This window comes from Chiroxiphia lanceolata, chromosome 6 (genome assembly GCF_009829145.1).
Source record: "Chiroxiphia lanceolata isolate bChiLan1 chromosome 6, bChiLan1.pri, whole genome shotgun sequence".
Taxonomy (NCBI): domain Eukaryota; kingdom Metazoa; phylum Chordata; class Aves; order Passeriformes; family Pipridae; genus Chiroxiphia; species Chiroxiphia lanceolata.
Genome location: NC_045642.1, coordinates 37545736 through 37560357, shown reverse-complemented (window position 1 = coordinate 37560357; position 14622 = coordinate 37545736). Strand labels below are relative to the sequence as shown.

The window sequence follows — 14622 nt, the reverse complement described above, 5'->3', positions numbered from 1 at the left end:
CATCAAAAGCAATAGGCCTTCCCTCTCCTTCTTCGCCCTGGGACTGGTGAATATCTTCTAAATCATAACACGCAAAGAAGATTTAGCTTAATGAGATCTCAGTAACATCTCAAATTCCCATTGCTTTGAGAGTATCTTTCTCTGTTATCAGAGGCCTTCCATACAGCTCCAAAAAGTGAACACACAACAAAACAGATTTCTTAAAATCACAACACACAGCAATACTATGCCACCTATGCCAAGAGATCAACGAAATAGCCTTATTTACAATTTTCCAGTAAGCTTGATGGCCCTAAATAAAAGGATGCTGTGTTTTCTCTGAACATACAAAATTAGATCAGTAAGATCAACAGAGCATCTTTTCTGACAGAATAAAAGTAAGGCACTAGAAGAGGCAGACATGCAAATCTGTAACAGCATTATAGCAGATTGCTGATTAGAAGATCTCTAGGACTGGTCTGAAGGTTGGATTGTTACTCATATGGGGAAGAATGACATTGATGTAATGAAAATGGATCTTCTGCATTTAGGAATTATTTTTTACTAAGCTTTTTTTCCCTCCCAAAAAACATCAAGCCTTGCAGACTATCCTGCCAAGGTAACTGAGTTACTCCACTCCTTCTCTGAAAAGGCTGACATAGCTGTTCAGTGGTGGCCATGGATTAGTACAGCACAGAAAGTAGGTACAGAGCTATATATATATAATTTTGGCTCAGATAATTAAATTTCTTCATAGTAGCTTGCATGGTGATATGTTTTGGATTTGTGATGAAAACAGTGACAATAACATAGAGATATTTTAGTTATTGCTTAGCAGTGCTTGCACAGTGTCAAAACCTTTTCTGTTTCTCACACCACCCCACCAGTGAGCAGGCTGGGAGCACACAACGAACTGGGGATGGGACACAGCCAGAACATAAGATCCCAACTGACCAAAGGGATATTCCATATCACATGGCATCATGCTCAGCTTATAAAGCTGGGGAAAGAAGAAATACGTAGGGGGACATTCAGAGTTATGGAGTTTGTCTCCAAGTAAGTTACAAATGATGGAGCCCTGCTTTCCTGGGGATGGCTGAACACCTGCCTGCTCATAGGAAGTAGTGAATTGATTCCTTGTTTTGCTTTGCTTGTGCATGTCTGGCTTTTGCTTTCCCTATTAAACTGTCTTTACCTCAACCCATAAGTTTTCTAGGTTTTACCCTTCTGGTTCTCTCCCCATCACTCTCAGGCAGCAGCTACCAAGTGCTCAGCTGCACATCAGGGTTAAGCTACAAGGAGCCACTTCGATTCTTGGCTTAGTTTCAGAAGAGGTCTGTTGATGGATACATTAGAGCAAGCAAAAGCTTACTTTTAGTCTTATAAAGCAAGTAAAGATAATTATTCCAGAATACTCCTCCTTAGGAGGCATTATACTGTTTAAGAAAAGCAAAGGTATATTATAATTATTAAATATTAACATAGTGGATCATGTAACATCCTAGCAAAGGTATTTTGAGCTCACTGACTCAATGAGCAGTAATGCAGAGGAGCTGCTTTGAGTTTTCAAGTGTCTGAACTACAGGGTAGGTTGGGATTCTTTTACCACTTCAAAGACCAAAAAAACATCCAAACATGAGAGGAGAACACTAGAAGCCCAGATTTTCCTCCCTGTTAAAGATTTCCTATTATACTCAGCTATTTTTGGAACTTGCCACTATAATGTAAGATCAGAAACTTTCTATAATTCTTTCTAATAATTATTTTATTTAATCTTTGTCTTCAATAAATCTTAATATTCAAAGTTACCTGTCTGTCCTAACTGGATTTTGGTCATTAAGCAGCAAAGTTGCTGCTTTAAAGTTCTTCTAGCTTCCCTAGCTAAATCTATGAAAAAGTAGAACATTTGTACTATTTTCCAGTTAAAAACATCCTCACTGCATGTACATTTCCAAATGTTTCCAAAGACACTACCAACATCAAAGTTTTGCGAGCACAGACACTACTGCAAGCTCCAGGCTACGCTCTGAATGTGACTGTTCCCTGATTCTTAATTTTTATACAAGCCCTGTTTCTGTAACACTCATGCACCTAAAATGAACATTTTTACCTAACAACATGCTTCTAAGATGGGAAATTATTATCTCATTTACAGATGATGGAACCAAGATTATTCAAGAATCCCGTGGATCTGGAGACCTATGCGGTGTTCCCCTAGGTCAGATACTCTAATAGAGCCACAGCTCTACTTGAAGCATTTCCAGCATTGGAAAGCATGCAGTGAACAAGTAACAAACACCTAGGAGATCTGAACAGTTTAGGTGCGTTGCTGAAGTTACATATTTTCACTTGAAACTCCCAAATGCATCTAAAAGAATTTAAACTTTAAAAAGCAAACTGAGGCACAAACAGCACACATTAGGAAAGGCTTAGAAAGTTACACTACATATTGCTCACAATACCTAAGTCTCTGAATAACATTTTAGCAGCATTTAAAGCAGCAGCTTTAAAAGTGTATTTCTGAATTTCTCATAAGTTTAAGTACTCCATCTTTTACAGCACCTTATTTAAATAAAACCCATACTGTAACTCCTCTGCATATATTTATCAGAATTTGAGCAAGCTGATACTTCATCATAGTTTATACAAAAGCTACAGGTTCTGCTGCTGTTTGCACAGCTCATCATTAGCTGGGTTTTCATGACAAATTGCTATTTCCCACCTCCTCACATCTTGGTGACAACTCGCTGCCTGAAACACAGAAGACATCTGGCACACTGAAACACACGGTCACCATGCCAGTCAGACAGAGACACTGCAGAGCAGTCTGGGGTCCGGTACGTTAACCCAGATTATCTGACACAAACTCAATGTGCCACACATACAGACAAGCTGTAATAGGTTTTCAGCATGGTCACTTATAAGATTTCGAAATATTTTGCATCATCTGGATTTTGATTGTATACAATTTCATATCCTGCAGTGACTACAGGATACCATCACAATCTAACTTAGGACTCCAACACACACAGCATACATCCAACATAGTAATTCTCACATGGCTGTCACTACATACAAATATAAGGAACTTATTTGCTGTTTATTTTGAAAGTCACCTCCCAAGGTCAACATCCTGTAAAGGGAGGATCCAGGTTCCAACCAAGGACACAAAGGCTTCAGACTATATAGGCTTTCCAGTATCAGGAAGGGGACAGAAGTAAGAAAGTGGTGGGAAAGGAGGGGAAAGAAGGGGGAAAGAGAAGAAACACTGGACAGAAAGAGTAACAAAATGGTTGGCTTTACTTGTGTAAATACAGATGTCTCCTGCCACCCTGGATGCCTTAGGGAGCTGAGATCTGTACAGGGCTAGCAGATTTGGCAGAGGGCACAGGAAGAAACCTGAAGGGGTAGCAAGACAGCAGACACCATATCCACTAGCAGTACTAGTTTCCTAAGCAAAGACAACTGAATTCCACCCTCACTGTGATAAAGAGGAAAGAAATGCAGCAGAGGGAAAGGGAATGAATAGCAATAGGGCTGTAGGGTATCCTGCAATAAAACACAGAGACACCAATCTATGTCAGAGGGTAAAGGATGCTGTCACCAAAAGGTCAGTCAAAGTCACAAATTTTAAATCCTTGTTTTAACTGTTTGTGCCAGAAGTCCAGAATATTCTATGGTAAGTGACAGACTAATTGAGACTTCAAGCTTGATTTCACACTGTATTATAAGTTTACTTGCAGGATTGCCCCAGAAATACTGCAATTTGTATTTTAAGCTTGAAGAGCTCCACACAAGGAAGGCTGTGATTGCCCATTACATTCCAGACTAACAGTGTTATCTAACCATGAACACATCACAAATACTTAACCAAAGCAAACTAGTAATGAGACTTCAGGAGCATTATTCCATGCCCGTTGTTCAATTTCAAGAAACATACGCATAATGAAATGCAGCTTTTCCCAAAAGATTTGGTTCTCATATTTACGGAGTGTACCAGTCCTCTTACCTGAGCAGGTTTTCTACTTTCTTTCCTCCTGATAGACTGCAGAGGAAAGAAAGCTTTGTAAAAGCTTTTTCATTAACAGAAGAGTTTAGCAGATATGACTTCATCAGTCCTATGTAAAAGCAAAAGGACTAATTGCTTGCTGGAAGACTATACTTCAAAAGCAAGTCGCGATTTAGTCACATCTTTGTTACATTTTAAAGCAGCACTGACTTGTTAGGTTTAAAATAGTAACACATGACTAGTTTTAAGTATCATGCCACTACCTTCCATCACAAATGTCTTTCTTAGAATTGCTAAAATAACTCACATTTTGAAATGCTCTCAGATCCCCATGGAGCCAAAACAATTATTTATAGTGGATCAAAAGCTTTATCAGACTAATTTGGGTGGGTCCTTTTAGTTCATTATATCCACAAGGAATGAAACAGACTAACCCAACACTCAGTTCAAGGTATCTGTCCTGACACACAAAACCTCTGGGAAAAGCTCATGTCATCTGAAGCACTGACTTGCTGGTGTGACAGGGGGACTGCCCAAGTCAGTCACGTAACAGGGTGACAGACACCAGCAGTGCAGAACAGGGAGCAGCAGCAATCCAAGTGGCAGACATTCACTACACATTACCTTCAATCCAAGACCTAACTTCAAAAAAAATTCCAGTTAACTAGGGACTTTAATTGCTTTCAAAACAATACTATGAAACTCAATACATTTGAGTCAATTCAGCCCTTCTAGGTTTAACATTGTAAGCAAGACCCAAAACCAAAAGAAATTTAGGTGAAAAGACATGGGAGAAAAATCAAAGGATTATATGTAATTGTGCTGATTTTGGGTGAGATAGTTAATCTTCTTCATAGTAGCTGGTATGGGGCTGTGTTTTGGATTTGTGCTGAAAACAGTGTTGATAACAGAGGAATGTTTTAGATACTGCTGAGCAGGGCTTCCACAGAGTCCAGCTCTTCTCTGCTTCTCACCCCAACCCAACAGCAAGCAGCCTGGGGGTACTCAAGGAACTGGGAGGGGACACAGCCGGGACATATGACTACAACTGACCAAAGGACTACTCTACACTATATGGCATTATGCTTAGCAGATAAAGCTGGGGGAAGAAGAAGGAAGGGGGGATGTTCAGAGTGATGGCATTTCATCTTCCCAAGTAACCATTACCCAGGATGAAGTCCTGTTTTCCTGGGGATGGCTGAACACCTGCCTGCCCAAAGTGGTGAATGAATTCCTGGGTTTGCTTTGCTTGTGTGTGTGGATCTTAGTTTCCTTATGAGAGTGAGTGAGTGGCTGTACGGGCCTTAGTTGCCAGCTGGGGCTAAACTCTGACACTGGACACTGATGACATAGATTAAAACTACAGTAAATTTGTCGATTCTCTACCTTAAAAAAAATGTGTTCCTGTGTATATTAAATATTTCCTTTAGCATTTCATATGAATCTCCTCCTATATCCTTCTGTGATTTTATTCTAATTTCATCACTTTTAAGGTGAAGTTCTGTGTACTTTACAAGATTAGGACTATCAACTAAAGCAAAGAGATGTTGGCTTTTAAACTCCTACTGTGTAGACTGTCACTTTTAGCCTCTGGTCTCTATAGGGATAGGATTAAACCATTTTATTTTTCCTATTTTTGATATATTGTGCTTTATTTCTCTATTCTGGAAAGCCACGCCATTGTACTGCAGAGAAGGAAACAGGGAGAATACTGCAAGAAACTTAGAGAGGAAAAAAAAGCATGAAAGTGAAATTGCAAGGTAAAAATATTGAGAAAATTCAGATTTAATGACAGTCTTTCCATTTTACTTCTAGCAGAGAAGAGCAATGGAAACATTTATTCCTCTGAAATAAGCAAAAAGGTAAATGCGTTCAGTGTACCAAAACATGATTAATTTCTTTTGTTTATTTATGTACAATGAAAAGTGCATCTATCATGTTCCTATAATAAAATCATTTTGCAATTTAATTCCAATTTTTGTGTAAGTTGAACCAAATAACCATTTGTATCTTAACGAGTAAACTTCATAATATAATGAATATCTGTTAATAATCCATATCAAATCACTTAGAATTACTGCACTGCAGGATTAACAACATGAAGAGTAATACAACTCCACTTTCAAGGACTTCAAATGTATTTTTTCAGGTCACAGTGTTTCAGTAATTTATACTGGAATAGTATTTGGTAAAATTTGATTTGCCATTTATCCAAAAAGACTGCTCTCAGTAAGAGGCTTTAGTTACTACATTACATTTTTATCTTATACTTTTTTGCCCTTTTTTTTTCTAATTGTATAATTTATGTATAATGAAGAATAAAATTTTAAAAAATTAATCCCCTACAGGTTTTTTTTTTAAACAGCAGCTAACAACTGTATGCACTATAACTAATTCCTTGTAGAACTGGGTATCTTCCATCTCCTTTACCTTCAAAGTAAAGATCATCAATTTTTGCCAGAAGTGAACTCATCAATAGCTGTATTAAACCAGTTGAGGTTAATTGTTACAGGTTTGAAGGCAACAGTCAAGGTTCAGAATAAAATATTTAACACTTAAGTAGTCTTCTCGCTTTCAACTACTTCATCATATATGGAAAAGCCTCCAAAATATAAACCACAACTAATTACAACATTCTGAATTACTATTTTGTCCCATGTAAGACACATGGGACTACTCTACTTCAGCCATCCAGATAAACTGGGATAAGACATTACCAAAAGTAAAACACAGGGTTTCAGTTCAGACTTCTCTGAAAATAGAATCAATAAAGGATATTATTAGACTATATACAATCTAAAAAACACTTGCTCGCAAATCATGAAGTAGTGTCAATAGCAAATATGACTTTTTTGAAAGAATCAATCACGATGCAGTGCCATTGGTAGAGCATGATAAAGACAACTTGGAGACCTCAAGCTATATCTTTAAATTTAAACTCTTATGCAAGATCAAGAAACTTCTTCATGATTACCACAACAAATATGCTACATATATAACATTTTTTCTATTTAACTATTTCACTCCAAATTTTCTGTTTATAACCCTCAAACAGATGCACCACAATCTCTTTATATTCCAGCAGACATCTTTAAACAGTCACAACTATTTTAAATAGTCACCTTCTCTTACAAGAGTCTGCTATTACAATCTAAAGAGTAGCAGACATGCAAATGTACCCTAGTGAAAAAATGCAAGTGTCCATTTCTGTAGCTGCCACAACATTATATAGACTCAATGGGGCCAGCTACAAACACTGGTAGCTTTCCCTCAGAAATTACTTTTCATTCTAAATTTTGAAAACAGATACCCACTACTGATCTTTTGAATATACCATTTTATTAAGAAACAGAAGAGACACTGAAGCTATCATAAAATGAGCAAAGGTTTGAAATACTAAGAGAGCAGTCAACTGTCAAAGATTTGCCCAGCAAAACCTTCATAATCATTTAAGCTAACTGAAGAAACTTATTTATCTGGCAAAATGGCCATATTTTTTTGGCAATATAATCGTTTTTACTCTCTGCCAACTAGTTTAAATGGCAGATTTAAAAGAAAAAAAATATGCAGTTCACTAAGCCAGAAAACAGCTTTTCAGTAAATTATTTGGGAAAGAATAAATGCTATTGTTACTTGTGTTATTAGCATTGCCCTGTGTATACATTGTAGCTGATGTTAAAATTTATTCCATAGTTAGATAATTCCATTAGCTAATTAAATTCAGTTGTGAACTTATTAACCAATATTTCTCTGGCCATTTAGCTAAAGTATTTTGAATGACAGCCTATTAAATGTTAGCAGTTTCCAATGTACTACAGCTAGCAAAATTAAATTAATGGAGTATCTTCCATTTATAGAGACTCTCCTCAACAAGAACTCCTAATTCATTTTGAATACTTAAGTAAAAATAGCATAACCATACTAATTTCTATTCAGCAGTAAGAGTTACTGCATGGACTTATTTTGTATTGTACCAGGCATCTTTAAACCCTTTTCAACTGCTCGTGTGAGAAACGAAATAGAAATCAAAGACTGCAGGAGCGCTCAGAACTTCCCAGGATTACTCTACAGATTCATTTTCAAATCCAGGCCTCACAATGAAGACAACATTAGACATTAAACATATTTTTTGATTGCTATGCTATTAAAAATGTTTGTAATTGACTTATTGTTGTGTAGACATAGTTCATACATACAAGTTACACAGAACTGCCTGGGCTTTCTCAGTTGCTATGCAGAATTTGTTCAGAGCTTGTTTTACTCTAGAAAACATAGTAACAAATCAGAAGATAACACTAACCCTCATTATACCAAAATACAAGGGTCATACACGTTTGTGTATCTATACATACATATATATACATATACACATTTTATATATATATATATATATATATATCTCCACACACCTACGATGGATCATCTCTTTGCGAGCTTATTGTATCTGTCACTCATTAAAGGCATCCTTGAAGTTCACAATTTAAGTTTCCTACACCATCCACATTCCAATTTTCACAATTAAACCATCTTTGACAGCACTTTCACCAACTCAAGAGTTAAAAGCGCACAGAGAAGTGAACAAAATCCCTGAAATACAACTTCTATCCTATTATCATTCATACCAAATTACTACATGTCTCTCTCAGCAGACTCGTGTAATGTGTCAAGCTTTTGAAAGATACAAATTCATTTTTCTGTCAGGTAAAAAAAAAAAAGGTATGTTCTTTAAATCCTGATATTTACTTGTACATTCCACATAGAACTAGAAAGAATATATTTTAGTGATCAAAATGTTAGTGCTTAGAAGTCAACAGCAGCAGCTTCAGTTCAGGAAAATCCTACAATTTTTTTCTATTACATTGAATTCTGCATTTTTTAACAATGCTTGAAACATGCTGAGACAAAAGCTCATAGTGAATTCTCAGCTGTTTACCGAAATATCTACAGTCACTGAAGCAAAACTGAGTTGCCCAATATCTGAATATACTCTTAAGTTCTTGTATTCCTAGCAAGTTCATTTGTATGATCATAAGAAAATTGAAATTTTGTATGGATTCATAAAATACAGAGCAAAATGACTAAGAAGTTCTAAGTTATCTAATCAATATTTCAGACAGTGAGAGAAAAAATTGGAGAAACAAAAGTCAATGTCACATAAAAACAAAAAGAGATATATGAACACGACAAAATCGGCCCTTTCGTGTTCATACTGCACAATGCACTTCAAATGCAAAATTCATAGTAAAAAAATCTTCCTTATTTCTCTCAAGACTCTCCTACCTCAATTTATGTTTCCCCAGAATTCTTCCTAGCAGAAGGAAAAGTAGAAGTTTTATCTATGTCTTTACCTTCTGCACTGCATTCACACACACACAACTTCAAATTACTCAAGTGGCCTAGCACGTTTGGTTGAAGAGAGATCAAACAGAATCATTTTAGTGACATTTTGTACAAGCTCCTGTAATGATCCTTCTCTTATTTCTTTTAATGTTTTCTTTTTCTTTGGATTATTGGGTTTTGTTCTTTAATTGAATGTCATCTATTGCAGGATATTGTACAGCAAGTTTAAAACTACTAAATAACCTTCCTTTCCAGATGGCCTTTCCAGTGTCTACAGTAATAATCCATGAAACTGCCAAAGTCTGTGGATTAACAAAAAATAAGCCCCTGAATATGCTCCCAAATTGTACAAGCTAGCTCTGAAAGCAATCTCAATACTATATATAAATAAACAAATAACTCAGTCTTCTGTTCGCATCCCTTCTGTGCCACACCAAGGAAGCACCACTGAGTGGATGAGTGGACCATGCACATCCCTCTACAAAGAAGACAGGAAGAAAAATCACTTCCACTTACTTGGTGTTAATTCAGGGTTTCCTTTTAAATTCATCATTTTTGGAATTGAAGGTCCATATATGTCTGCATCAAGTAAACCAACTTCTTTTGTCTGTGTAAGGAACAAAAAAAAAAGGAATTGTCAAAACATGTCTTCCTTTTTGAATTATTAGCTGAGCAAAATTCAAAACTGCCCATAGAAATAAAAACAGGAGCTTGATTTTAGACATCCATTACCATTGTTTCCTTTCTCTCTAAATTGCAGTTGAAGAATGAAATATAACAATGTCTACAAGTTGGGTAAGACATCTTTATGAAATCTAGATTCCCAATACACAGAATCCTCACTTGCACATTTTCTTATTTACATAATGTAGACCACAGACTTTATATTACCAAACATTATGAACAATGTTCTCTCTACTCCACGTACATTTATACAGAAATAATATTTTAACTTTTTTAAAAAGTATCAAATTTTATCGTAAAAAAAACCTAAACCAACAAATTAGGTTTGTAAATATATTCAACTTTATACAATTTTAACTTTTGCAGACATTCTGAAGTTACTGAAACGCAAGTATCTGAAATTAATTAAGCAGGCATAACATTTTAATCAAATATATTTACACAAAAGTATGCTAAAAATGGGTTTATTCAGCTACATATGGTACATTAGGCAACAAACTTTAAATAAAAATTATTTCAACTATGTAGTCTAGACTTAGAAGAATTTTTTCTGTATTCATTTTTATAGATATACATACATATTTTGTGGAAATTAAAACTATTTTTCCTACAGATGGCAAGACACACTATGAATTACCAAGTTCTGCAAATTAAGTAGTAAAGAGCAAGCCCTTTAAAGTGCTGAATGTCAAGTTTCTCTAATATAAAAAATAACTGTATTCAACATTTTGCAAAATTGCAAACAAGTATGTTTAAAAGGTTAAGGCAGCAACAGGAGCTTTTCCAACACTGCCAAATCAGACTTCCCCTGCCAGTGTTTGTGGGCTTCACTTTTTGGATGATGCTTTCCTAATTTGGTATCTTATGTTAAGCCATTTTGTTATCACAGTTTTGATGGGAAAGATAGAAAGATAAAGGTTCAGTGATAACTATTGAGTTTCTGGTTAGAAGAGGAGTGAAACAAGGCTTTTAATGCAAGTATACAACATCTTTACCCTTGAATGGAACTTCTAAACATGAAGTACATTCTGTGGCATCACAATCAGTTTGTTTACTGTAGTTTTTTAAACGAGAAATGCACCTGGATTAAAAACCTGAGTATTGAGGCCACTGCTACTAAATAAATCTGAATTTCAATTAAGATAAGGAAACTAACTCATAGAAGACCAGACAACTGAGAAGCAAGATGGACACTTGTTAGTACAACATATCATAGAATCATAAAATCATTTTGGTTGTAAAAGACCTCCAAGATCAAGTCCAACCATTAACCTATATGTAATAATTTGAGTTTCTGGGCATTGTTCTTCTGTAGAGGTTGCTTTCTTTTTTCCTTCTCTTTTTTAAAGCTGTTGATATTGAATCCTGAAGACACCCTTAACAGCTCAACAATTTGCAGTGTTAAATTTACCCACTATAAGACAAATGTACCTTAAATTTTACAACTAAGATGTGAAAAAAAAAGTATTAACATATTTTATCTACTATTTACTTTGAAAAATAAGTTTTTACTACAAAAATCAACCACATTTGGGTTCAGTTGTTCAATGTACTTTTTATTAAACAGAGCAAAGCACATGTAATTATATGGATTATTTAATTTAGATTTTTTAAACATTTTTTTCTTTATAACATCTTGTGAAAACTACTAGAAAAAAGTTCAGGAGTTCCTCTAAGAAATTATTCTACTTCTTGCCTACTGCATGAGAGCTGTGATTTCAAAAACATTGAAAAGACCCGTTTTTATGTTAGACTTCAAAGACATCAACAGAGCATTAGAGTTTCTTTGTTCTTGTACAAAATGCATTATTTTAACAGATTAGAAAGATTCACGACCCAGCCCCTTTATCTGTGTTAGCAGCTAATCCAACCCATCAAAACATCATCTAAGGGCTGTGCCACCTAATTCCTTCCCAACAAAAGTAAATATTTGTTGGAACACCTACAGTGTTTTACACTTGACTGACATACTTTCCCTCAATTTTTTGAGGGTTCTCCCCACCCCCAGCATGGATTGTGACTATGCACTGACTGGCTACAATGATCTCACAACTCACTACAGTTTTATTTTCAGCCTAAAGGGACTGAAGATTTAAGATGATCTAAATTAATTAGACTCATTTTATGACCTCCTGGACATAATCAGGTCTTCACCAGTACAGGCCACTTATTCCTAGGAGTCAGCAGGAAGGTATCTACAAGTGCACAAAATTTCCTGAATAGATACGAGCGCACTGGAGAAAAACATCTTTCAATTACCTAGGAAGACTTTCCAAATTCAGCTATTACTCCAAATTACAAAGTTGATCTTTGTTTCAAGCAAATACAATAAACCTGACAGTTTCTCAAAAAAATGTACACACTTTCTCAGACGTAAGGAAAGTGCCAGTTTCTGACATGCACTGTTTGTGTTCATGGATATGGTTCAATAAAACTGTTGTCTTCAAACAGAAAAATAATTAACAGATTCTCGAGTTTCTACAACTCACGTTTACAAAACCACAAGTGTTCCTGTAAGCGTGGTGCTTTCTACTGGATTATAGGAGAAAGGTCCTTTGGCAAATCTTTAAATCACTGGCAGAACCTCACTAAAGATAGCCTAAGGCAGGGGGTTTTTTCTTCATCAAGCAATTCAACATGTTAGGTAAGAATTCTTACTGCCTAAAAGTAGCAGCTTATACACAAAGCATTGGCCCAATAAGCTATGGGTTTGAGTTTTGTTTCTCCCAGCTGCCCTGCTTTTGCAGTATCTAAGCATCCCTAGAATATCAATAATAACCCTTTACTCAAGGTTTAACTATCTTGGAAATACATTATGGCAGTTACCAAGGGATTTTTTAAGGCAGGCACAGCACAGTCCAGATCATCTCTTCCAGCATTTACGTTTTAAATGCCCAAGAGAAGAAATAATATGCACACACCTGGATGCTACAACATGAAACTGTTCATCAGAATTACCAACACCAGATACTTCTCATGCTGACTGAAATCAGATGCATGTTACAATAATTAAAAAATTAAATTAAATTTTAATAAATTGTGTTTCCCCCATATAACCCACACCTCATATAAAACAAGCACATCTTTCAAAGCATTGCTGTATTAAAACAAATCCTAAAAAACCAGGCATAACATCAGACAAGGCAAAAAAGAACATCTGGGCAGAAGAAACATTACAGGGGATTACAAGCAGAACCAAGAAGGCAACTTAAAATAAAAAGAGGGGGGAAAAAAAAGCTCTAAGATTCTTCTTATGCCCTCTGACATTATTTTCATATGCATATACATATCATTCTGACGCTGAATTTTTTTTTCTTAAGTAATACTAGTTATACAAATAGAAATGCAGTACATAAAGCACATTCAAGCACGCAGAACTCCCCCTGCTTCTAAGTGTTTTTCAGAGCAGTGCATACATCACTGCTACAGCCACCTTTGGCACTCTGCAGGAAAAGGATTCAGGAAATAAAACTTCACTATCTTCTTATGGCTGCATTTTCTCCTTATAAACGTGTTTCTATCCTGTGCTATTAAACAAACAGCATTCCATCTCTCCAGACAACATAACAATAACCAAGTTCAAAACAGTTGTTCTCAAGTTAACATTTCTCCTTTTCCTTCCACCTGCCCAGCTGTGGACGAAAGTTTGAATCAATCTTCAAGTTAACTACACTTGGAAAATACTTTCTAGAGACCTGTGTATTTTTGTTGCTTTACTGCAAGTTCTAAGCAGCAGTCACAAGTATTGAGGCCATGTTGCTGAGGACACAGCTGCGTTGGGCAGGGCACGTCTCAAGGATGAAGGACCACCGCCTCCCTAAGATCTTGCTTTATGGTGAACTTGCCACCAGCTGCCGCATGAGAGGAACCCCGAAGAGAAGATACAAGGACTCCCTGAAACAACATCTCAGCCTTGGCCATATTGATCACCATAACTGGTCTACTCTGGCCTCCAATCGGGAGGTCTGGAGACACACCATCTATAACGCTGCTGTTTCCTTTGAGAACGCACACAGGATCACCCTTGAGGAGAAAAGACAACGCAGAAAGAATCGTGTCCTGCAGAATATACCTCCTAAGGAGTCTTTCTGCTGTGCCTTTTGCAACCAGACTTGTCTATCTCGTATTGGTCTCATCAGCCACCAGCGTGCTTGTAACAAATGTGGATAGAGCCTTTCCCAAATCTTCATTCGTGAAGCCCAGCCATGATGATGACTGCAAGTTCTAAACAGCTTAAATTCTCAAGATACAACTGACTATGTAACCATTCCCATATGATTTAATCATGTAATTCCTGGCCACTGGAAGTTACTTTGAAAAAAAACATACAAACTAACACATACAGAATTATTGTCTTCTTCATGCAGAATAAGAGCCTTATCAAAATCCCATCAGGCAGAGAACACAATATTAAAATTAAGTATATTGTCGGCACACGAAAACACAAAAGTACTCTCTTGTTAGCAAAAACTATACTTAAAAACTCAGAAATGGGCACACTTACCTTCTTACTAATGCTTTTAAGATTCCTCTCCTCTCTAGATAAACACTCTCTAGCATAGGCTAACTACCACTAGGATTTGCTGTTTCAGCAGCACTGGTACTGGCTG

At 36.2% G+C, this 14622-nt stretch overlaps 1 protein-coding gene across 1 annotated transcript in view; it reads right to left on the bottom strand.

The window, feature by feature from the left end:
- Window positions 1-14622, bottom strand: part of NUBPL (nucleotide binding protein like) — an 84712-nt gene that overhangs the window by 55721 nt on the left and 14369 nt on the right. Inside the window, exon 4 of the mRNA XM_032691329.1 lies at window positions 9845-9935. Coding sequence (XP_032547220.1) covers window positions 9845-9935 — 91 coding nt within the window. The remainder of the gene's footprint in view (window positions 1-9844; window positions 9936-14622) is intronic.